Source organism: Oreochromis aureus, linkage group 11, assembly GCF_013358895.1.
Source record: "Oreochromis aureus strain Israel breed Guangdong linkage group 11, ZZ_aureus, whole genome shotgun sequence".
NCBI lineage: Eukaryota > Metazoa > Chordata > Actinopteri > Cichliformes > Cichlidae > Oreochromis > Oreochromis aureus.
In genome coordinates, this window is record NC_052952.1 from 24,129,817 (window position 1) to 24,154,732 (window position 24,916).

Sequence of the window (24,916 nt, forward strand, 5' to 3'; positions counted from 1 at the left end):
CAGGTGTGGGATGTCACACTTTTATTTAAAAGAATAAAATAAATAAAATCAAGTCCAAAGTCTTTATTGGTTTAACTTTTATCAGTGGATGGTTTTTTTAGTCAATGCTGGACTAAAAGTAGTCAAGATAAATGATAAAGTAATGATAGGATGTATACAACTTAACTACAAATTCCATTAATGTACATTTTTCACTGTCTTTCCAACACTGTGTAATGCACCCATGCTATCTCATTCACAGGAAAAACTCAAAAAACTCAAAAAACCACCACCTGTCAGATCTGTCCAAACTTTAGGAACCAAGTTGTTTTTTCTGCCAATCTAGAGACAGCTACGTAGAAAACACAACTCTGTTCTCACAACACAGATTATAAAGATAATCAAATTTCTCAAGAACTGACTTTCAGTATGAAAAAGCACAGAGCAAATTCAGCTCAAATGAGCCTTCGAAATTACTTTGCAACAAGAAAAATGTATTTTGTTCACACGTGCTCTGACAGCACCGAGCGAGCAGACACTTTCACACCCACAGACTGACACTGTGAGGAAATGCTGTTCGAAAGCCAGCAGGTGACAGTTCGTCAGGTACAGACCAGCGTGGTATGTTTGCAAACCACATTTTCACCCTTTTTTTCATACAGTAAAAAACACTGCAACACCTGCAGGTGGGATTTTCACATAATCTTTAAGTAATGTTCTGAATTAAAATACTGTGGGAGATAAAGGAGTACAGCTATTGTTACGACTCCAGCCAGTGCCATATCATGGAAAACTACCTGCAGCCAAAAGAAAACATTCCTTGATTGAACATATCTAACAGTATAAAACCAAGCAACAATCAAGTCAAAGAGAAAACCTTTAAAAAGAAAAGTTCAGTAAACTTTACTTTCACAAACACAGTTTATTCCCGTATTACATGTTTTGTGTGTGTTTAAAGCTGCTGTTAAGTTTGAGGATTCAGAAAAGAAGAAAGAAAAAATTGAGCACCAACAAAACAGTCTACTTGCAATTACTATACAAGTCTCAATACTTTGCAACCAAACTGAAACTGGCTGTGATGACGGGAGAAGAAAATGAAGGACCCGCCGACATAGACAGGAATAAGACTCAAGACTAACGGAGCTAACAGATTAAATAACAGAGTCTGTCTTAAAACATGATGACTTCCTCAGGTGATGGAGTCGGGGGCAGGGTGCAGTCTCAAAATCTCAAAAGATTAGAATAGCTCATTTTGAATTTAAGTGAATTTCTGTGCAAACAGTATAAATACAACATGTGTCTTGGTTTAGTTCAGAACACACCACCACAGTAATGGGAAAATTGTCCAGAAGACTATCATCAAGACCCTCCACAAAGGTGGTAAGGTCATAGCCAAGGAGGCTGTTTGCAGAGCACTGTACCAAAATATATTGACTGTTTTTCAGGTACGTTCTAAGTATTTTAATGAGTGCCCTAAAAAGGGTTCTTGGAAAGGTGACGGGGATGTCTGTTGGCTTGAAACAATTGTCAAGAAGAGTTGAGTGAAGAACTTGTGAGAGCTTCACAAAGGGTGAATTGAGGCTGGTGTTAGTGCATCGAGAGTCACCACACACAGACATCTTCAGGAAAGTAATGGGAACCAGTAATGCTGAACAAGGGACAACGTGAGAAGCGTCTGACCTGGGCTGAGGAGGAGAAGAACTGAACTGCTCCTCAGTGATCCAGTCTTCTTTTCAGATGAAAAGAAATTTTGGATCTAATTTGGAAATCAAATTTTAGAGTCTGAATGAAGAGCAGAGAGTCACAGAATCCAAGTGTTTGAAGTCCTGTGTGAAGTTTCCACAGTCTGTGATGATTTTGGGTGCCGTCCGGTCTGCTGATGTGTCTGAAGTCAATACACAGCCAACTACCAGGACACTTACTTCATGGTTTTACCTGCTTTATGAAGCCCGATTTCCTTTTTCCAGCAGGACGTAGAATCCAACATATATAAACTGAACCCGGAGAATCTGCAACATATTATCAAGAGGAAGATGAGAAACACCCGACTCCGCATTACAGATGAGCTGAAGGCCTCTATCCAAACACCCAGTGCCTCATCCTGATCACCTTCATGCTGTGGCACACTGATGTAGTAGTAGTGAGTATGCAGATAAATAAACTTTTCATAAGTTGGACATTTCTGTATTGTAAATAAGTTTTGGTGGAACTTAGAAAATGTTCTAAAGATTTGAGACACTGGTTCCTGATTTTAATGAAGTATAAGTCCATCCATCCATCCGCTTATCCTTTTCAGGGTCGCGGGGGGCGCTGGAGCCTATCCCAGCTGTCATAGGGTGAGAGGCGGGGTACGCCCTGGACAGGTCGCCAGTCTGTCGCAGGGCCAACACACAGGGACAGACAACCATTCGCACTCACATTCACTCGCACATTCACACCTAGTGGCAATTTGGATTATCCAATTAACCTATCCCCACAACCTGCATGTCTTTGGACGGTGGGAGGAAGCCGGAGTACCCGGGGAGAACATGCAAACTCCACACAGAAAGACCCCAGCCTGATGGTGGAATTGAACTCAGGTGCTTCCCCTGACGTATAAGTCATAATAGTCAAAAAGGGGTTTAATTATTCCACTTTGGATAGAATATGCATACAGAATATATGCATCTAAAGTTTGGCTTTTTTAATTAAATTGTAGAAAAAATAATTTTTATATATAAAACTTGATAATTACAAATTTCTTGAGATGGCTAAACAGAACTATTACACATCACAATCTGTTGAACAGTTATTTTCTTATTTCCTTCCATCCCATCAAATAAAAATACCAAAAATAAAAAACAAAATCTCCAATTAATTATTATATTTATTCTTTTACTTCTAAATTCTCTTTTGGTTGTGTTATTTTAATTTTATTTAAATTTTGCTTTGTTCTTCTCTTTGGTTTGGACAAAGAGGAACTTTGTGTGCTTACTCACACTTTGTAATTGTGGTTCTCTTTGCAAACACTTTCTCTGTGTTTGCCACATGTTGTATCAATTTGAGTCTCCTGCTGCCAGACTGTGTGTTAACATCAAAGTGGACCAAATCAGGAACACCGTGTGATTCCTAAGACGTCTTCTTTTTTGTCCACTGCCTGTTGTGCACAATGAAAATTTGCAACAGAATATCCTACCTGCTGTTCACGCTTATCTACATTTCATTACACACAGGTAAGACTCACATGTTTGTACTTTGTCAATTTTAAAGTTTTGAAAAAAGTTAAAAATGTATCAAAAGTATATTGATTTTAAATAATATAAAAGCAGTTAGAAATTGTCAGGACACAGCGTCTTTTGTGCGCAGTCTATTCTAGAATAAATGTTAACTAAGTAATTGCAAAAAATAATAGTGAAAAAGCAGCTGTTTAGCCTTACCTTTTGTCAATATGTCACAATTTATTTTTGGCAGTTCTGAATGCACAACAACTCAAAATGTTGGCTGAAATGTCTGCATCTATTGGAAATGATGTCACCATACCCTGCCAATTAATCCAGCAGCCAGAGAATACAAGTATTACTCAGGTTCAGTGGACTCTCCAGCAACCAGAAAAAGAAGGTTTCCCCATTATTGTTTGTAACAGCCAGTATGGGGTGAATATTCCCAAGTCTCGACTGAGCCAGAGGGTGAAGTTGGCAGAACAAGCGTTGATGATTCAGGCTGTGGAAATGGCAGACGCGGGGTCGTACACCTGCAGCATTTCCACCTTTCCCAGTGGTAAATTTGAAGGAACCACCAAACTTGTTGTTGAAGGTAAGTAAAGTTATCTGATCTGTTTGATTTGGAAACAATAAATTAATATTTTTAAAGAAACCTCAACATTTGCTAAAGTTATACTTTTGACTTTTGTTAATTCCCATAAGAAAATTACAATTAAAACGGTGAGTCTGCTGTTTAAATGGAAAGATGCATTTGGACTACGGGATTGTAATCTTCTTACTGTGAGGCAGCTGTGCTAACCTCGTCACATCCGTGCAAATATTTAGGAACAAAGGCTGCATGGAAATAGTTCAACAAGATTTGTTTGAAAAATAGTTACTCTCGTAGGTTTGAATGATTAAATAACAACAACAGAACTATTACCTTACATCATGTATCTGAGGTTACAATCTTATTGTTGTGTTTCTCCCATAACATTACCAAGGTGAGATGGTGAGATTACCAAGACTGATCGCTTTTGGAGTATTCTTGCTGATAAATGGGGCCATGATAGCCACAACTTATTTCATTATTAGAAGAAGAAGGTTTGTATAAGTGTGTGTGTGTGTGTGTGTGTGTGTGTGTGTGTGTGTGTCTGTGAGCTGTTAGAAAGCATATTTCTTCCAGGACCAAGAATGTGTCATTATTAAATATTACTGTGCAACATTTGTCATTAAGTCAATATTTACAGCTGAGAAAATTCACAGCTGAAATAAGGTATTTATACTGTAACCAATCACAAAACTCCAGGATGAGGATTTTATCATGATATATTAGTATCACAACAGCATTTTTTAAATGTATTTGCTAAACATTTACAGTTGAAATCAGGCACTGAAACCAGAGCCAATCACAAATCTCTATTTTTATCACTCAGACATAAGGCTGCCTTTGAGCATCGGGTCTACACAGGTGAGTTCTGCTTCTCTGAATTTCTAATACTGAGCAGCAGTTTATTTTATGGCATTAGTCTCGTTTCAGTTCCTTTTACTAAAACTATTCTGTCTTTCAGATACAGTTGAAACACTGATGTTAGACTGAAAGAGGTGAGCTCACAGCTGGGTTAATTTAAGATTTCTAGCTCAAATTTTTTATAATTCAGTTACTTTGACAAAAACAACTTTGAAATCAACCTGATGAAAACAAAGAGAATAAAAGCAAGCACTGAACTGTTACACGTGCAGGTACAAGATCTTTTCTGCAGTGATGTCGAGTTCAAACCATCCTGAAATGTACCTCATCCTCCACTGACAAGCATAAAGAGACTCAGGATGTTATGCTTCAAATGAAGATACACTTTTACATCACTCATTACAACAGTTACATCTTCATAGTAATGAATACATGAAGAGAAGCCTACTGGTCTATATTTCCCTTAAAGCTTTTTTTTCCTTGCCTCAATGCATGCCTGCCAAAAGGGTAGTAAATGCATGCTTAGTTCTGTGGTTTAAAGCAAACATTGGCCAATCTTTGCATTACAGAAAAGTAATGCAATTTACAATTTCACAATTTGCCCAAAGAGAGGAGGTCATAGGAAGTATTCCTGCATTGCACATTCCCAGAAGGGACATCACTTAAGGGTGTTTGGGGGCAGCAGTGGCCCAAAATGTGGAAGGTTTAATGGGTGTTAGAGTTGTCACTGCAATATATGATTGGCCACCACGGAGCTCCATATATTTGCCTGGTTTGTTTCTCCCGATGCTGTACCTCTGTGAAAGGTATTGAGGGCTGTTTGCAGTCAAAAGTTTTAGTTGAGTCTTTTGGCTGCTGGTTCCAAAATCAATTGTTGGCTGTGAATATTTCTTCCATGAGCCAGTGGAAGAACAAGCTTCAGCGCAACAGTGACCTCATGTGTTGAATTGATGAAATGCAATTAGCCTTTAAATTTGGAAGTGTTCAAATCAAACTCAAACCTACCTATCTTCAAAGGCTTATATGTATGTATATATATATATGTATATGTATATACATATATAATACATATATATATGTATATATATATATACACACACACACACACACACACACACACACACACACACACACACACACACACACACACACACATATATATATATATGTTTGTGTAGACATTTGCATATAACAGTATGCTTGTGTATAAATGGATGTCTTGTAATGTTTTTATCTCATTTATTAGAATTTCTCTTTTTGTTTTGACTACTTTGGCCGACATTCTTTTAAACGTGCTATACAAATAAAAACTTGACTGTTGAATTGCTGCACAACATCATTCGTAACTCTCTTAGTGTCGTTTTCAAAATAGTTGAGGCATTTTTCATAACAGAATCATCTCTGCAAAAGACAAAAAAATATATAAACCTTTTTCATGCATGTCAAAGCAAAGTCAGTCAATGACTTCAACTCTGCAACCAATGAGTACAAACCGTGTCACAGACATAAAATCAAACTTTATGGAGTCTGGAAAATTGCCTGGAAAAAATGTGTGCCTAATCTAAAGTACATAGCATTCAGACATAACAATAAAATGTGTTTATACAATATCACTGATGAAACTGTACATGGGAAACTATCTTCTTTTTCTTTCAGCTGCTTCATCAACCCTCTGCATGTCCTTCTTCACATCTTCTATGCGGTCTTCTTCTTTTCTTCCTGCCTGGCAGCTCCATCTTTGGCATACTTTGTCCAGTACATCCACTATCCCTCCTCTGCACACATCCAAACCATCTCAGTCTTGCCTCTCTAACTTTATCTCTAAAACTGTCAACCTGAACTGTCCCTCTGATATATTCATTTGTAATCTTGTTCATCCTGCTCACTCCCAATGAAAATGTCAGCATCTCCACCTCTGCCTCCTGTCTTTTTGCCAATGCAACAGTCTTCAAACCATACATCATAGTAGGTCGCACTACCACCTTGTAAATCTTACCTTTCACTCTTGTTGCTGTCCTCCTGTCACATATCCCCCCGACACTCATCTCCAACCACTCAACCCTTCCTCCACTCTTTTCTTCACGTATCTTGTGCACTGTTCTTACATTTTCATCATTTCACTTCCCTCACTTTGATTCACATACATGTATTCTCTTCATGTCTCCTGCTCTCTTTCATCTGCTCCCTGCTGTCACTATAGATCACAATGTCATAGTCAAACATCACAGTCTACACAAGTGGCTGCCTCACCTAATCGTCAACATGTCCATCATGATTGCAAACAAGAAAGGGGTCAGAGTTTATCCCCTGATGCGGCGTAAATCTTGTGAATGTGATAACTGGCTGAGGAAGTTGCCCAGGATTTGAAAAGCTTAGGCCTTTCTCATACCTACTCATTCCACCATCAAGGATCCCATCAAGCTCCTTACAGGCAGCTTCCTTCACTTCCTTTCATCCTGCACTTCAGCTGTAGTTTCCCAGTTATCTGGCAACACTTCCATACCATTCAGAGCCTGTTTAGACTCCTCCCCAAACTCTGTGCAACATTTAACCAACAATTTAATCCTATAATTACTCTCTTCCTCTTCTTGGTTTCCAAAGTCATCCTACACACACTACCATTCGATGCTGTCTAGCTTCATTCTCCCCTGAGAATCGCTTTTAGATTGCACCTCATTCCACTTTTAAGTTCCTCCCTTTTCTTCACCACATCCATTTCCTTTCTTTATGCAAAATACACCACCATCTGTCCATCCCAGTTCCCCCTCCTTAAAATAATGCCTGCCCAGCACCTTCTCATCACCTCTGTTCAGTTCACTGACATGTCTACTGAAGTCTGTCCCAGTCACCACTCTCTCCCCTCTGGGAACACTCTGACCCACTTCATTCATCTTACTCCAGACTTCCCCTCTCTCATCTAACTTACATCCAGCTTGTGGAGCATATACACGGACAAGATTCCACATCACATGTTTGATTTCCAGCTTCAAAATTTTAACGACTCAGCAAGTTGACACCCAGAGAGCATGTTGGTCATGAAGGATGTCACAGATGATGCTTTGTTGTTCTCTCTTGTTCCCAAAGAGTTTTCAGATATCTTGTGTTTATCAGGGTGGTGCTTCCTGAACTCGTAATTATGGGAGTGAATTTCCTTGAGCAATTACAGAAACAATCCTGTAGAAGTGGAAATGTTTCAAGGCAAAACGTACATCAGGAGAATTTAGACAGATGTCACATAAGCTTACAGTTAATGCAAACAGAAGAACAGAAAAATCATGGGTGACATTTTCTGTATAAATCAAATCCTGAAGTTACTGATGCTACAGCAATTTAATCCTATAACAGCACCAGCCAGAACCATTTATAAGAGGCACAATGGATCCACGCTTTCTTCTTATGCCAACTTCTGACCCTACCATCTCAATGCCACAGCAGAACCCAAGACTCGTCATTTCCTCGCTTGTTCAATTTTTGTCAATATATATGAACTGTAGCTTCAGTTTCTGTCCTCAGCTGACAGGAGTGGCACCCGGTGTGGTCTTGTGTTGTGTGTTTCAGTGTACCTTGGTTGTAATGAGTGTTTGTTAGTCTTACTTTTGCCTTCAGATGAGGCGGTGTTGCTAATCTCATCTGAGCTTACTTGTAGTTTTCTGCATTGCAATGCACTGACTAAATCATGCAAAACATATCTATAATTTTCTTTAAAGCTACACTAGAAGTTGACTTATCTGTCCACCCTTTTGGTGAAAAAAAATCTCATTAATCTCATCTAGTGTGCAATTATATTTAGCATAGACAATTGTGGCATTTAAATGTATGAAACTTTGTCATAAATAGTGAAATATCTCAGCAACTATTGGAAGATTTGAGGTCACTGTCAACACATTTTTGTTAATTCTCAGTTTCACCATGTTTCTAATGTAGCTTTGCTCATTTCATCTTTATTAGTTTCAGTGCTCATTTTTATTTTTATTGCAGTGTGTGGGGGGCTGGTGTGTTACATAAACTTTACAAAATTACACTTGCTGGATATAATAGTCAACCTAACCCAAGTGCTGCTTTCTGAAATATCTTATAAAAGTTAAACTAGTGTGGTGGAAAAACACACTGCTTTTTAAAATAAATTGTGTGAAATCTGTTTGATATATAATAATATGATCTAACAGTGTACTATCAAATGACTAACAAGAATAATTGTCAGAGAAATATAATGGAAAAACTTATGTAACAGTATACGTCAATAAAAGTACTTCTTTGAGTTTCTGTTCAGCATTGAAGAGCTTACTGCGCCAATACTTTCACAAAGACATGACAAAACTCTGCAGTTTAAGGAAATTAAATTATTATTAATAACAATAGCAATAAAAACTGAACACAGAAACATCGCTCACACTTTCACAGCACAGATTGCAAAGGTGATAAAGTACTGACTTTATTACCAAGACTTATTTAAAAAAAAAAATGCTATGACGTGCTCAGACAGCAGCGAGTGAGCAGGCACTTTCACAACCACAGACTGACACTGTGAAAAAATGTCGTTTGAAAACTGACAGGTGACTGAGACAGTTCGTCAGGCTTAGAGCAGTATGGTAAGTTTGTAACCACGCTTGGTTTTTGTACAGTAAAAAATGCTGCAACACGCACAAACAGGACTGTGATAGTGTTGCTAACCAATGTTCTACACAAGAGAGTCAAAGGTGACAAAATACTGAGAGAGATAAAAGACTACAATTGTTTTTACTACAGCCTGTGCAAAGTCACGGAAAACTACCTACAACTCCAAAAAATAATCAGGTAATCAGATGATCCCAGGTAAGCGAATGAGTGCCAGGGGAGTTGTTGGCTGAGAGAGATTTTCCATACAGATGGAGTGATGGAGAGCAGGCAGGATGAATCTGTTCAGAGGATACCTGAGCACTGTATGGCCTCCGGGTCACATCTGGCCCATGGTTGGGTCTGAACAGGCTTTGGAAGGTCAATCGTATATTAGAATTCAAAACATAAACAAGTATATATTATGCAGTTTGTCCCATTTTAACCACCAAATACTTTTTGATAAACTCCTAATTAGACACTGGCTTAGTGTTTCTATGGAAAGACCAGCTTCCTTATGTCCCGTACAATGGCAACAAACAGTAAAATATTTCTGCTTTCTTAATTTTATAATAGGTCATTATATACATTTGGATTACGTACTCGATTACTGCATATGACCTGTGTGTTGTAAAAATTCAGTAAAATATTTAGATTCAAATATTTTTTAAATAATATAAGTTAAAAGATTAAGAATATTTCTGTTTTGTCACATGACAACAGCTGGTAATAATCCTTAATTAGTGTGTGAAGCTTCTTTCCAGACCTCTAAACTAAGAAGCTAGGGAAGACACACAGACGAGACTATAACCGACACAGAAACATAAGCTGTCAAAGTAAAACAGGAAATAGAAATGCTGACTTGACACTGACAGAAAAGTAAACAAATACAGTGACGGAGACCGGACACATACAGACAGACCGAGAAACAAACACGGAGGCAAAACGGATTAAATACAAGGAAGCTAGGGAGGACACACACAGACGAGATCAAGACAGACTGGATACAAAAGGGAACTAACCAGACGAAGGAACAAAGAACTAGAAACAAAAATAACTAAAGTAGGAAGCAGAGGGGAAAAATACTAAAAACCAAAGGACCAAGCAATAAAGAACCAAAGTATAATCATATAACAGAATGAATAAAAGGAATGAATAAAAAACCTACATAAACTCAAGACACTGGGTCCAAACTCAAGGATCCTAACACGGCAAAGTAAAAATGACTACATCAGTAATGGAAAGAGAATTTTAAAGATAAGTGTGGATTTTCCACACCGTCGTTCCTTACAGATCTGTACACACAAGCCAAGGGCTTCTACATTAGTGACTGTAAGACTGTAAACCATCTTTACCCTGAGATATGAACACAAAGAAACTTGCAAAATAAGTATTTGAGAAACAGTCACAATGCACAATGTAGCCTGACCCTAAACCTGATTATGAACTTTTCAACATAGTCACAAAGATGTGCTTTTGGCTTTTAATTTTTAAGGTATTTAAAACTTTGGACAGCAAATGTTTACTGTAAACTGGTATGTCATTGCTCACTTCCGATAGTCTGGCAATTTTTGCATAATGTAAATGTTTCGATGAGTTTCTAATTTACTTTCACTGTGACTGACTTCCTGTATGAGAAACATGTGACAACTGTGACAGTAACTTTAAGCTAGCAGCACAAAGATCGGTTCGTCTTTACAAATGAATTTGCCATGACTGTTATATTAACATTCACGTTAAACAGTGTTAACATTATTTTATAAGTGCTTATTCCAGATCTAGAGTATTCCTGTGTGCGATCATCCATTTGAATGAATGATTACAAATCTCATGACAATCTAATAGGCATTGGGGGCCCATTCTAACCCCCATCTTTGAGGCTAATTACCGAATGATTGTGCCATGTATGAACCGATAATACTCAAACTGGGTGATGAGGAAGCAGAACTTTTTTGTGCTTACTCAGACTTACTCGTGGTGTTTCTCTTTGCAAATACTTCTTCCTTTTCTTGGCTTGCCACATATTCCCATAATGTCAGATCTGTCTCTTTCTGACAGACTCAATGTTTACTTGAAAGTTGACAAAATCAGCAACACTATGCAATTTGCAAGTCATCTTCTTTTTGCCCAATTCTTGTTGTCCATGATGAAAAATGTGCGAGAGATTAACCCAACTACTATTGACACTGATTACTTTACTCCCAGGTAAGACTTTTGCAATTTAGCATTTTAAAAACACTAGTTAGAGCCATATATGGGTTATATGCGGTTTATATTGACTAAATAATGCAAATTATGTTTTTTTTTGTTGTTGTTGGGTTTTTTTTGCATCTGTCCAATCAGCATTATTGTCTTAAGGCCAAGAAAAATGCCCAACAGATTTATTTTCCCAAGTGGATCATTACAGCTTTGCCATACTGGTCCACTTGATTTCATAGTTTGTTCAATCTTTGTTATTTGTATATGTATTTATTAGTGCTGTCAGCGTTTATGTCATTAAAATGACGTTAACAGCATAGCTGCATTAACGCAGCAAATCTCCGTTAGCGAGTTAGGGCGCATCGCCCTGTGCATTGGGCTGCACGGTGTCAACGCGTTAGCGCGGTTAGCCTGTTAACGTGTTAGCACCATACAGCCCCACGCACGGGGCGATCCACGCTAAGTCGCTAATGGAGATTTGCTGCGTTAATGCAGTTATGCTGTTAACATCATTTTAACGAGATTAACGCTGACAGCACTCTCTCTCTCATATATATATATATATATATATATATATATATACATATATATACGTTTATTTATATATATATATGTGTATAAACGTGTATATATATATATGTTGTTTATTTCTTGTCACTTTTATTTCATAAACCTGCTTTTGCAGTGCTAATGGTTATATAAAAGTACACTATGATGAACCATGCAAACCATAACAAGCTTGTGACACTAAGTAATAATCTGATTGTTGCTTTTTTTAACTACTGAGGTGTTGCAGACATGTGACTACTAATCACATGATGTTAACTTCAACATTTTGGGCAGGAGACGGTCATGGTGACAGTGTAGGATCAAGGGATCTAAAATGAGCTTGAATCATAGTAGTTACTACGTGCAACTCCAATTCTGTGTGTATATAAAGTCTTCAAAGAAATAGTTCCACGAACAGATTTGCTTGAAAAATAGTGGTTACAGATCATAAATCCAGTTCTGTGAGGATGCATGTAACCCCCAGTGGGCTTCAACAACTGGTTTAAGTGCGCAGAGTGAAGGTCGTGGCCATCCCATTCATACTCTGCCCCTGATTGTACCTCCAGTAAAACAGTCTTTTTAATTTTCATTAAGTAATCAACACTGTTAGCTTATATTAAAATTTCGATTCAAATTTGTCTTATTGTTGTTTTTCGTCCCCCACAACAAGGTGAACATTCAATATAAGACTTACCAAGGTGAGATAGTGAGCTCAGCATGGGTGATTACTGCTGAACTACTCGGGCTGATAGTTGGGACCTCAGTAGCCACAGTGAATGTCATTATCATCAAAAAGGCATGACAAGGATCTTATATATTAATAATTACCATGTCACTTAAGTCAGCTCATCTTCACCTTGTCTTCATGCCTAAATACACTGATTTGGTGTCACATGATGGGCTGATTAGATATTGGTATTAACCAATATAAACAGTTCCACCTAACAAAATGCACTTTCCCCACCACATAACCAGACTCCCAGTTTTTTCTGATAAGTTGGATTACAGTAAGGGCCAGACTGGAAGCTGTATATAAAAAATTTAATTAACATTTCTTTTAAACTTAAGAAACACGAAACATTCAAAATGAGAGAGGAAAACCAAGTACAGAAGAGACGAAAATGACTATAAATGTGACAGAGACAAACTCTTTTTAAAAAAAGACAAAAAACGAATTCCTTCTGTTACACCCATGTTTGCTTGTTGTTCGTCCTCCTTGTTCACACATCACAACATAGCTCATGAATGTCTTTTCCTGTGATGCATTTTCAGTATTACATTCATCATGTGTCTTCACTTCTAGTGGGAAAATATTGCTGAGTGTACTTATTCACATCTTTGTAATCTGATATGGAATGACTTTCATAACGCACTCCTTAAACTGCCTTGTCTTATCGCTGACATCAGTTTCCTGTCAAGACAGAGCTCATCATAGCAGAAAAGGAAAACCACAGAATTAGTTTGGTGAACATGGAAAGGTTTAAACTGCAACTATATCAAGATCAACAACTAAAAATAACCATGTGCAGAATTAACAGAAGTACACACTCACACAGCCGTCTACTGGAGAACATTATCTCTAAAGCATTACATCGATGCAATCGAATTTCTCAACTTTCAAATATCACACAAAGAAAATAAATATAAACATCTGATATAAGATTTCATGATTTTATGGGAAAAAAAGTTTACACTTGTTTTGACAGCATAGAGTGAATCTGGAGACGTCACATGTACACATCTTGTGTTCAACATTTTCACACCCACAACCAAATAACGCTGACAGGAAATGCTAGAAAGTAGCATTCGATAGTCAAGGTGTTAAGCTCAGTTTTCCACCACGACAGACACTTTTGCAATCCAGTTTTTGTCACAAACTGTGCTCACAATGCAACACCTGCGTGTGGGGTTGTGACAGTAATATTGAGCAATATTTTTCACAGACCCAAGCAGACAGGGCACTGGACAGAGTACAGCACCTCAACTTTAACTATAAGTTATGAAACTGGATAACATACAGTGCTGATCTTTACAGTGATTGATTTTGGTTTACGCCCGCTGTAATAAACTACGATAATATGAATAAATTAAATAAAGGCAACAGGCAATGACGTTGATTTTACTGGAGAACTTTGTTGAACTTTCCTGTTTCCTGTTTCTGCATTGCCCAGTTACTTCTGCATTAATTGTGTAACTTTTTTGAATGTTTATCTTCCATTTCTTTTCATCTTCCTCCTTTCATGGTTTGCTGAAGAGTAATAGGAACTCTCACTGAATGTTGTCAGTGCCGTTGTCAGGAACAGAACTTCTCTGCAGGGTAATTTTACTTTTATGGCCACGTAACACTGGAAATGTCAGGTTAGCAAGCAAGAACGAACTGCTTCATGTAGCTGAACCCTCCTGCAGAAATGCAGCGATAGACTGCAGAGTAAACTGCAGAGCTGTAGTGCTGGAGATCACCATGCAGGTGTTTCATTTCATTCCAGTAAACCAAGAAGTTTACATTCACAACAGTTTAGAGGTTTGCAGAAAGCAGCTCATTGTGAATGCTTGCATTTATTCCCTGCAAAAACAACTGAATAAAGTCATGGGTGGCAAACATAAGGCCCAGGGGCCCGAATCGAACTAGCGAACACTTGAATTTGGCCCACAGGACAGTTTCGGAAAGTATCAAAAAGTGTATAGATTTTAAATTTCAACGATTTACAGCTTTTCCTATTGATAAAGACTGCTCACACCCATACTACACCAAAGTAGTTGCCAAAGAGGTAAACAATTAAACTGTTATTAATGAGCCCACATTAAATGAACAAAACTTCATATTTTATAATTACAGGACAGCCTCAGTGAACTATCATAACTTTTTCTGTAATTTTAAACATTTATCATGTTGTTTTACTGGTTCAGCCATTTAAAGTGGATTCAGAGCTGGGTGAAATATAGGAGCAATGATTGGCTGGATATTAAAGATCCCTGGTCGACACAACTTTGCATTTCTTTGTTGCAATTGGATAATTTTTTTATCTTATGCAGTGTGATAGAGCAGCATCTGCTAGAGTAGATCAAACACTGATTAGTCCTCTGACTTGCAGCCTGTGGGTGTTTTTCTAGCACATGCATACACACGAAACCATGAGGCCAAAATATTCCTTTGGTTACGACTAAACACCTAAACAAGTGTTCATATTATCATCAGGCACTTTTATCACAATAATAAACTAAAACAACACAAAAACACAACACAAAAATGGTAAAAATGCTAAACATAAACATACTCTGTATCTGATTTGGTCGGTTGACGAGAAACCATGACCTCGGAGTACGTGACGTCGTCAACATACACGCTCTCTCTGAGTTTGTAATTGGATAAAGGAGAGGCATCGCTGAAAGGTTTCACTTTGATGTCAGAGTACACCACATCCTGTGAATAAATGTAAGAAAATATGGTAATTGCTCTCTTGTAATTAAAAAAAACCTATGGCAGGACAACAGCGTAAATATAAATTAAATGTATCTGACCAAAACATATTCAACCTAAAAAATGGACCCTCAAACCATGGAGCTCACCTGGTCTCTCTCAGTTGCAGATGATTGCGACTCTCTCTCTGGACCAGTCGTATCTGAAAGACATGCACGTTTCGTTACAGAAAAATGCAAATGATTTAAGTATTTACAAAACCAATTAGTGGAAATTGTTGTGCATGTTCTTACCAATGACGAAACGAAACCTAGCTGAAGAATGGCGTCTGAGCAAACGAGACAAAAGTGATTTTGGTGATTTAGAAAAGAAGTTAGGTCTTTAGCTACAATTAGAAGTTTTGATCAGTCTGATGATTATAGTTTAATTGCTGTTTGGTCTGTGAAACAGCAATTAAACACAAACAGGAAACAGTTTCCCAGAGTGTAAAGTTTCTTAAGGCTTAAAGTCTTGACCATAAAATGGATTTCCTTCCTTTGTGGTGAATTTTGGCCACAAAGACGATGGATCCCTCAAGTATGATTCAGTCAGCAGTAGTCTCTATAATACAAATAACATGTGAGAACATACACTCACCTTCTAATGCGGATGAAATAAAGCATGGCCACCACGATCGCTAACAGCAACAAGACAGCAGTCACTATAGCAAGAACTATTCCTGCTGACAATGGCTTCGTTTCTGTCGGAATAAAGTCTGATTAAAGTCCACAGCTAATTAACATTAAACTAACATTAAACCAGTCTACTAACAAAAACTAGCTTTCATGTTTTACAGCATAAACATTTTAACTACACATGGATACTTTAATCATGAGTAATATTAGATGTTGGTCAAAATTTCTGATGTTAAAATGAATAGGACACAAAATCTGTAAAAAGTTATTCAAACTGAATGTTTGGTTTGTGTCAGCTAAATCTTGAAGATTATACCTAATAAATATTACCTCATATATAACATTCAATCTTGTTTTATATCAGTGTACAAAAGCAGTTACAGTCTTACCTTCAACAACAAGTTTGGTGGTTCCTTCAAATGCCCCACTGGGAAAAGTGGAAATGCTGCAGGTATAGGATCCTGCATCTTTCATTTCTAGAGCCTTAATTACCAACGAATGTTTATCAAACACCACTCTCTCCTTCAGTGGACTCTCAGAAATATTCACTCCATACACAGTGTTGAAAACAATGAGAGTGACTTTCTTTTCTCCTGTTCCTTCTTCATCCTGGAGAGCCCACTGAACCTGAGTAACACTGGTATGGTTTGGTCCTTGGATTAACTGACAGCTCAGGGTGACATCATGTCCAAGGTATCCAGTCACTTCAGGTGAGACTTTGGCTTTTTGTGCCACAAAAACTGCCAAAAGGTCAATCACGACACAACGATGAGGGGGAAGAGAGACGAAAATAGAAAAGAAATCAGGTTACAAACTGGTATTTATTCATTATGTTTTCAAGCATTTCTAGCATAGCAGAAGTGTTTTAGAAAAGCTGGTAAAAACATAAAAGTGGGTCTCACCTGGGAAAAATGTAATGTAAATTAGCTGAACCAGCAGGTGAGATCGCCCGTTGCACATTTTCATTGTACACAACAACAGGAACTAACAATACAGAAAAAGAAAACTTACAAATCATACAGGATCTCTGATTAAGTATGTCAGCTTTCAAGATAAACTCAAAGAAACTTACAGTTACCAACAGAGGGATCCGTAGCCTTTCTAGTTCAGTCCAAGGCTAAAACCTGGAGACTAGACTGAAATATTAGACCACTGAAAAAAAGAGAGTTTGCAAAGAGGAACACAGGCTGGTTTAAGTTCTTAAATGCATCAGTAAACAAGACGAGACCTTTCCCATAAAACCACAGGCTCAAAATAACTCTGTTGACTAAGACGCAATGAAACTTGGGGTGGGGTAAATGTATCTGCCTACAGTTATCCACCAGAAAAATATACATTCAAATAAAAATAACTTACCATTAAGGGGAGAGAGAACGGCACAGCCACGTCGGAAATCAATTTGTCATCCATCAGAACTCTTACTGGAAATGTACTGTGTACCCAAACCATTACACAGTGATCTTTAACTTTGTGATTTTCAGCTCAGTCCTATGTAGTGAGCATGATGTCAGGTTACTCCTCTCTGCCTCCTTTCATGTTCTGCTCAACGGGGACCTCGTGTGGTCAAATCAGGGCGATCTCGGTTAGATACTGGGCTATTCTGACTTTGTTTTATTGCCACATGAGAAAAATGCTGATAAAATGTTTGAGCACATGTGCCAAATCCAAATCCCAGTTTGAGCGTGTGGGAGCATTTTGAGGATGTAGGACTCAAACTATTCCATTTTTATTATGTAAATGAAACATTTGCGGGTAAAAATGTCCGCGGTTTCGTTCCACTTTATTTGAAGGAAGTTAACATCACTTTAACAATAAATATAACTGCTAAGCGTGGCAACTTTGGTTGGTTTTTTAGCGCACATACATATATGGATTTGCATGTGACAAAAAAAGGGGGGTATCATACACACAGAATAGATCTTTGTATTTAACCTTCATTTGGATTGTCCTAACTTTAAAGTTTAAAGGTTGACTTTGCATTGAAAAATGTGTCCATGGGCATATGAACATGTCGCATGAAACTACCTTGAGGACTATATTTTACTACAGAGACTGAAAACAGCAAAAGCCTGACTGTTACTGCTGGTGACAAGGTTTTCAAAACTGTGGTTGAAGTGGTTAACATGTCTGCTGTTTGCTTGTGGTTTGATGGTTAGAAATATGTCTGTGACTTCAACATCCTCACTTCTGACTGTCAACCTGCTTGCTTGACAAGGTTTAATTAATGATAGGAGAAAGAAAGATTAAAGAAAACACACGCACAACATCAATTCCTGTGGCAACTCATGGGCTCAGTGAGTCTATAAATGAGTTTCATGTGTGAGTTCAGAGTTACTTTAATGATCTAACTCAGTTATTTACACGGTATTACCATCCGCATGTTGTTCTTCATTCTGCCTGACTATCTGCTCCAGTGTGTGAAGTGACATATTAAACTGAGCTCTAGGCTCAGACTGATTTTTTTTTGGCTGCTACTTGTGATTACGGAAGTTATAAAGATCAGCTGAAATACTACCTCATTTTTGTGTGTCTGTAGCATACTGATTAGCCCAACAATGCAAGCCTAGTTCCCACCGTGGCTTTTAGCTTCTTTAAAACTTTAAATAGGATCCCGAATGATAACAGTAAAAACCCCCCAAAACAAACAGTTTAGCGCCTCATATCAGTGAGCTATCATTGGGCCTCCTGAAGAAAGCATCAGCTCAGAGAGGCGCATATCGTTATCTCCACAAAAGTCGAAGGCTGCATTAGTCTCAGATGAACAACTGGGTAATCAGGTCATGGATGCAAAGCTTTGTGAGTTTCAAGTTGTTTGAACTCTGCTCGTTTTGCACATGTGAATTAGAAATGTGCACAGCAAGGTGGAAAGAACTGATGCAGGCACAGCTCTGCATCCTGAGCTGTACTCAAGTCAAAGCACACACAATTGTTTCTGATCACAGACAGTGGTCACTGAAAACTTAGTGCTTTGATTTAGTTCAAATATGGACCCAAATGCAGACTCAGACAAAAAGCTGTATTATAGAAGCCGATATTAAACAAAGGAGAATAATTCAAAAATGGTAGTGTCAGGAATACAATTAAAGTCAAGAAAATTAAATAAAAGAAATGTTTAGAGGGCTGACTAGGGAAGTGGAGACTGCTGGAAGAATGAGACACAGGTGCACTCAAGATAATCTCAGGGGGAAGCAATACTTAAAATGAACCACAAAAGTCAACCAGCTGCTAAAGTAAAATGGGAAATAACTTATTAGATACCTACTAAACATAGAAAGAAGAAACTCACAGTAAAACGTGGCACAGAGATGATTGATTTGGCAGATGCAAAGCCAAAGGGGAATTCTGCCACAGACAGGAACTGAACCTGCAACCTTCTACTTGTTGAGCAAATTCTTTAACCACTAAAGCTGTTCACTAGACCGGGAACAAATGGAAAAACCAGAGACTCAATGATTTTAATAACAAATCCAACTTATAACGTATAAGATGCAAGAATAAAAAAAATGGGGAAAAAAACCTAACGAGAACCTATACTCAACTAAAAACCAGTGGCTCCCTGATTACTGTAGACATAGTGGTGATGCATTCAAGAAAAAATGAAATCCACATCATCACTGATAATATTTGTGCTGCTGATCAGTTTCTCCCAAAATATTCTCACAGATCGTGAGTGAAGCCATGAAACACTGTGACCTGTTGTTTTCCACAGTAGAAAGTCAGTGTTGGTTACAATAAACAGGCATTTATGACCTTATAATTCATTAAAACAGTTGCATTTTTATTGCATCCAATAGATTACACAACAAGCAAGATACAAATCAACATAAAGTAATGATTACTGATTTGATAAGTAATCCTATCTAGGAGTGATGAGTGGTAGCATCAAAGTATGCTTCAGCAATATAATGATTTATACAAAGTACTTTGTGGTTGATTTTTTAATTAAGGATCCAGAGTCACTTATCGGGGAAAAGAACCTGAAAGAGAAACAAAACAGCCTAAATGAATTAAATGAACTATAAAAACAGATAAAGCAATGATACAAAAATAGTTTGTGCCTTAACAATAAGGCAAACAAATAGAAATAATTTATCTCACTGGTCATATCTCACGTGCTCTTTGTCTTATATCAGCCCTTTCAGAGCGAGTGCAAAGATGACCAGCACTGAGGATGACCCACAGGGAGCAATGCAGGATGCTTTAGTGAGAAAACAGAACAACTGCCATCACTACATTGTAAAATATATGTAATGATGACAAAATAAAGGCTGTACTATTATTAAATTAGTGCATTCTTTGGTTTCTTACCTCTCAGATCCAGAACTGTGGAGCTTTCCATCATGGTCACTGTGTTTTTGGCAGTGCAGGTGTAGTGTTTTCTGCCCCTAACCTCTCTATGATATACAACGAGTTATTAACATGCGTCTCATTGCCATTAAACATCCAGCTGAAGTGTCTGCGGTGCACTGCAGCGTTATACTGTGACCTTGAGGAGCAGCTGAGGGTCCACTGATCAACACGTTGTATGGTCCAACTGCACAATTAAAATACAGTGTTAGGGACATTCAGACTATTACTGTTAATATAGCTGTCTTTAAAAAAAAAAACAGTTTAAAATAAATTAATTTTAAAACTTTATTTATTCATGGCTTTTTTTAATAGAAACACTGTGAATGCACATGAATACTCACAGCTGACAGTGAGATTATGGGTCGCAGTCATGGTGCTGACCGGGCTGCTGACTCTACACTGATAGGTGCCGCGGTCAGAAATGTGAACAGGCTGTAGGGACGCTGTGTTTTTGTCCAAGGAAAAGCTGACACTGCCACTGGGATTTAGAGGCTGACCATCTTTTATCCACTCTCTGGAGCTGACGGAGCCAGAGGCCTCACAGGTGAGGTTGGTGGAGCTTTCATCTTCTATCAGGATGGCTGCGGGGCTGCGGATGGTGGCTCCAGTTATCGGTGCTGGCAGATGATAAAAAGTGTCAACTTTGGGTGAAATGATGGAAAAATAAGCAATACAGTTTGTGTGAAACATGTATGTGTCACTTTAAGTACCATTTTGTGTGACAGTAACTTTAAAATGACATGAATTTATCAACAAACAGCTTCACCTTCATGATTTCATTGGGTCATAATTCATTAATTATGTTCCAATTTCAGATACATTTTTAACTGTCTAACATCTAAAATGGTAGATATTTATTTTTCTGTTTGAAATTCTATTATTTTTTTATCATGGTGGTAGAGTATAATTGAACTGCATCCTGTAAATCCAGTTCAATCTAACAAGAACATAAACATAAACTTCAATTTATATTTTAGACTTTGGGCCCCTGTTTCACTCACTTTCCCTCTCAGTATAACCACACACTCTGTTTTCCTTGTCATGTTTGTTTTATGAATGTGTTATCAAAAGCAAATTCAAAAGGAGTTTTGCACATTTGACTATCATTAGGCATTTACTCGTATAGGGCACACAAGGATTGGTGCCCTATATAAATGTATAAAGACTAACCCACCATACACAGTCAGAGTGCTCCTCCCCTGTTTTGGCAGCCCTCCATCTGGTGTGATGGTGATAGTGTACTCCCCACTGTCCTCCAGTGCCAGGTTTCTGAGCTCCAGGGATCCTGTGGCTCGGTCTAATGAGATCCTGCCGGCATATCCAGGATCAGTGATGTTGATGCTGGTGGAACTGATGATGTTCACCGCATTGAACCTCCAGCTTACTGAGAGGAATGGTTTCTCCAGAGGTCTGAGAGTGGTGGTGAACTTCACTGTGCCTGCTACAGCTCCACTCACGGGTCCAGCGGGCAATATACCCTCACCTACACACTTACCTGATTAACACAAAAAGAAAAGAAGACTGAAAAAAATCCCCATTCCTTTATTTCCGTCTACACATCATGTGAATTTAGCCTACCTGATAAAAGAAGCATAACAGCAGTCCATGGGATGGTCTTGTCCAATACTGACTTTTCTGACATTGTCTCTCTGCCTTCCATAATCAAAAACAAAGAGAGGCTCAGGTGTTCTTGCTTTTATTGACCCATGCCCACAACACAGGACCAGCTCCAGCCCCCCACTCAGTAAGGAAAACCACTAAGATCCTTTGTGATGCTGTTGTGTACATACAGCAAACAGCCTCAGGATGTCTGCAGTCTATACAGTCAGGAGTCACACTGACTCGGGTTAATGGCATTGTTGTGTAGAAGTGGAACTTGAAAAAAAAAAGGATTTGATCTGAACAGAAAAAAATAACTGAAGAAAAACACGATCAAGCTTCTGACCAACCTTACAAAATGTACCTTATTTAAGTATAGCTGGATAAATTAATTTTGCACAAGTTTTCTCCAAATGTTTTAGGCTTAGACAAAAAAATATGGTAGGGGGCATATCCTGCCAGCATATTCAGGATCAGCTTCTGTACTAACACAAAACAACTTTAAAATTTAATCACTGCATTCCCCTCCTAGGTCTTTTATTTCTTCTTAAGCATGAATCAGAAGCAAAGTATTTGTGAATCAATTTTTTTTAACATATATAAACATCTGAAGAAGGTTTATGAGTCATGATGCTGGTGGTGCCTTTTATGGTAACGGAGAGTTTTATGTGCTCCCTGCTAAGTGGTTTTGGGTCCAACTGCAGTGATCCATAGCATTCCTTGCAGAGGAGGATCAAAGAGGAGACTCTCAGACTCCTTCAGACAACCTTACAAACAAATCATTTCCTTTAGTGCTTTCAGAATGAATGATTTATTAAAAGAAATAAAGATCTTATGTAATGTGTAAATATGTTCCTTTGTAATCGTTCAGGCACGATGAATTACTGTTTGACTTGTGTGACTGTCCTAATGTTGTGAGGCAACCATCAGATCAGCTGAAAACATAAAGTATTGACAGTGTGTCACAGTGTAGTTCCTGAAAATGTGTTTTTGTGAGTGGGCATTGCATTATAAATATAACATTACGTGGTATATTGTTTGGCTATTACCTTCTTTTGATATGTCACAATAATATCTATCACACAAAACCTACAGCTGAACAAATCAAGCAAACCTTAAGATATAGTAATAGTGAATGAACCTTAAGTCTGTTCTATAAAACAAATGCAGTGTGAGACTTTTACCTAAAATGATGCTCTGTGATGTTTTTATCCAATTATTTCACTCTGGCTTCAGAGAAGTGCTACTGTATGTTTTATTGGACCAAATTAAAATTTGGTGACTCGATGTATTTGAATATAACAATTTTAGTTGTTTGTATCACTTTGAGTTGTAAATTAGACCTCACCACTACAACACGCTTGCAATTTTTAAGCAGAGGAAAAATAAGTAACTCTAATAATACATATATAAATACCTTCAAAATATGGTGAAAATGTTAAACTATAGAAATGTTTTCATTATGAAATTTGTTAAAGAACAATTATAATGCAAAAAAATAGTATAAGAAAACTGAGATTAGTGACTGTATCAACAACAATGACAACAATAAAAACATTTGTTAAATAATAATAAGAAAATAAGTATTTAGAAGAAAATCTGGATTGAGAGCTTGAAATATTTGCCATCAAAAGGGTCAAAGCCTTTTAGATCTTTGAACTGGGTTGAACTGTAACAGATAAGATCAGCCTGGTTTTATCGTTTAGTTGTTAAATGAGTTAATATTTTACAAGAGTTCAAGCCACTGTTCTGCATCTGAAACAACCTTATAAGCACTTCTATCACAAGCAGATGCTGATTTAATGAGAATAACATTAATGTAACATTATTAATTACTAATATGCCACAACTCTCAGATAAGTCAGATTAATCCATTTTCATAATGTTGGTTTGTCATGTTTAAACTATGAAGGTTCCCTTCAGTGAGTTACCCTCCTATTATCAGAGATCATTTTCTGTTGTTTCATGTGCATTATCAATATATTTGCAAAGTCTAGTAAACATGATGGTGATTTTCCATCTGGATCTACAAAAAGTACTGGGAACCAGCAATCCTTTAGCAGCAGGTGGGAGAGAGCTACAGATTGCAAAAAATAACTGTCACTACATTTGCATTGTTTTCCTCCAACACAGTTAGCATTAATTTAGTCAGTATGTGCAAGAAACACAAAACAATTTTTTGAAGAATCAACAGGGCAAAAATTTTGGGAACTTCCTGCACAATTTGGAATTTTTTTTGACTCTTATAAGATAATAATATAAAGATAAAAGCTAGAATCACTTCATACTTTCAAATTACATCAACTGACCAAAGCTTATTAAATAAAAAGTGAATTTAAGATATAGCAGATGTAAACAGTAAAAGAGAAAAGCAGTTTCAGAATACCAGAACTATCTGTTCTCACCTGTTATTGCTGTATGAGCTTCAAAGATAAGATTAGCTGAGTAACATTCAAAGAAATGCAGAACAATTGATCCTGTTGACCTCATGTATGTGGTCATCATCATCTGATGACGAAGTGACCAATATTGTGAGTATTAATTTGGCTGGAAAGCATTAGAATCAGCTTATCACCTTTATATTTACAGTATCTAACATCACAACTCACACCTTGTAAAATTAGATAAGATGATGCTTAAAGAGCTTTGAGGTAAATAAAAAAAAAAACCCTCCACAAAGGAGGTCACAGAAATTCTCTTCTTTGTGTACAATCAACCCCCTCTGTGACTACATTCACAGAGTCACTCAATTTCCTTTCAAACCAACACAGTCAGTCATAAAATGCCGACTCACTGGGAGGAAATTTTGTCATCAGTGCCTTCCCAGATCTGCAATCATCCCACTCCACCTCCTCCAGTGTGATCACTGTCAGTGTGACCACTATCAGTGTGAGTGTGAATGCAA

The 24,916-nt window shown here is 37.6% G+C and overlaps 3 protein-coding genes and 1 long non-coding RNA gene across 5 annotated transcripts; 1 reads left to right on the plus strand and 3 right to left on the minus strand.

Annotated features, from left to right (window-relative positions):
- Positions 1–3,021: 3,021 nt before the first annotated feature.
- On the plus strand, positions 3,022–5,668 carry LOC120442702 (nectin-3-like protein). Its single transcript, XM_039619758.1, has 6 exons — positions 3,022–3,191; positions 3,430–3,771; positions 4,163–4,262; positions 4,595–4,629; positions 4,730–4,763; positions 4,902–5,668. The coding sequence occupies exons 1-5, from the start codon at positions 3,128–3,130 to the stop codon at positions 4,756–4,758; spliced, it is 570 nt and encodes a 189-aa protein (XP_039475692.1). The 5' UTR covers positions 3,022–3,127; the 3' UTR covers positions 4,759–4,763; positions 4,902–5,668.
- A 7,328-nt stretch (positions 5,669–12,996) lies between these two features.
- On the minus strand, positions 12,997–17,533 carry LOC116323862 (nectin-4-like). Of its 2 annotated transcripts, XM_031744337.2 has the most exons (8): positions 17,419–17,533; positions 17,135–17,214; positions 16,965–17,046; positions 16,452–16,802; positions 16,025–16,127; positions 15,682–15,716; positions 15,538–15,590; positions 12,997–15,391 (listed from the first exon to the last, which is right to left on the minus strand). In XM_031744337.2, the coding sequence occupies exons 3-8, from the start codon at positions 17,026–17,028 to the stop codon at positions 15,230–15,232; spliced, it is 768 nt and encodes a 255-aa protein (XP_031600197.1). In that variant the 5' UTR covers positions 17,029–17,046; positions 17,135–17,214; positions 17,419–17,533; the 3' UTR covers positions 12,997–15,229. The 2 variants fall into 2 exon arrangements, with proteins under 2 accessions (XP_031600197.1, XP_039475040.1); XM_039619106.1 differs by lacking the exon at positions 17,419–17,533 and having other exon boundaries at positions 17,135–17,343.
- A 2,406-nt stretch (positions 17,534–19,939) lies between these two features.
- Positions 19,940–20,491, minus strand: LOC120442663. Its single transcript, XR_005614848.1, has 3 exons — positions 20,371–20,491; positions 20,161–20,260; positions 19,940–20,039 (listed from the first exon to the last, which is right to left on the minus strand). It is a non-coding gene; the product is annotated as an uncharacterized LOC120442663 (long non-coding RNA).
- A 6-nt stretch (positions 20,492–20,497) lies between these two features.
- Positions 20,498–22,054, minus strand: LOC120442721 (carcinoembryonic antigen-related cell adhesion molecule 21-like). Its single transcript, XM_039619862.1, has 5 exons — positions 21,991–22,054; positions 21,587–21,907; positions 20,754–21,029; positions 20,562–20,596; positions 20,498–20,509 (listed from the first exon to the last, which is right to left on the minus strand). Exons 1-5 carry the CDS (start codon positions 22,052–22,054, stop codon positions 20,498–20,500), a joined length of 708 nt encoding a protein of 235 aa, XP_039475796.1.
- Between the last annotated feature and the right edge of the window lie 2,862 nt (positions 22,055–24,916).

What these genes read in the sequence shown, in the direction of transcription:
- LOC120442721 (XM_039619862.1), bottom strand. Translation starts at nt 22,054, where the DNA reads ATGTCAGAAAAGTCAGTATTGGACAAGACCATCCCATGGACTGCTGTT. An exon ending in GAGCACTCTGACTGTGTATG is followed by an intron (nt 21,030 to 21,586) that starts GTGGGTTAGTCT and finishes ATCATCTGCCAG; the next exon opens with CACCGATAACTGGAGCCACC. An exon ending in CCATAATCTCACTGTCAGCT is followed by an intron (nt 20,597 to 20,753) that starts GTGAGTATTCAT and finishes TTAATTGTGCAG; the next exon opens with TTGGACCATACAACGTGTTG.
- LOC120442702 (XM_039619758.1), top strand. Translation starts at nt 3,128, where the DNA reads ATGAAAATTTGCAACAGAATATCCTACCTGCTGTTCACGCTTATCTAC. An exon ending in CACCAAACTTGTTGTTGAAG is followed by an intron (nt 3,772 to 4,162) that starts GTAAGTAAAGTT and finishes AACATTACCAAG; the next exon opens with GTGAGATGGTGAGATTACCA. An exon ending in TTCATTATTAGAAGAAGAAG is followed by an intron (nt 4,263 to 4,594) that starts GTTTGTATAAGT and finishes TTTATCACTCAG; the next exon opens with ACATAAGGCTGCCTTTGAGC.
- LOC116323862 (XM_031744337.2), bottom strand. Translation starts at nt 17,028, where the DNA reads ATGAAAATGTGCAACGGGCGATCTCACCTGCTGGTTCAGCTAATTTAC. An exon ending in CACCAAACTTGTTGTTGAAG is followed by an intron (nt 16,128 to 16,451) that starts GTAAGACTGTAA and finishes TTATTCCGACAG; the next exon opens with AAACGAAGCCATTGTCAGCA. An exon ending in CTGCAACTGAGAGAGACCAG is followed by an intron (nt 15,392 to 15,537) that starts GTGAGCTCCATG and finishes ATTTATTCACAG; the next exon opens with GATGTGGTGTACTCTGACAT.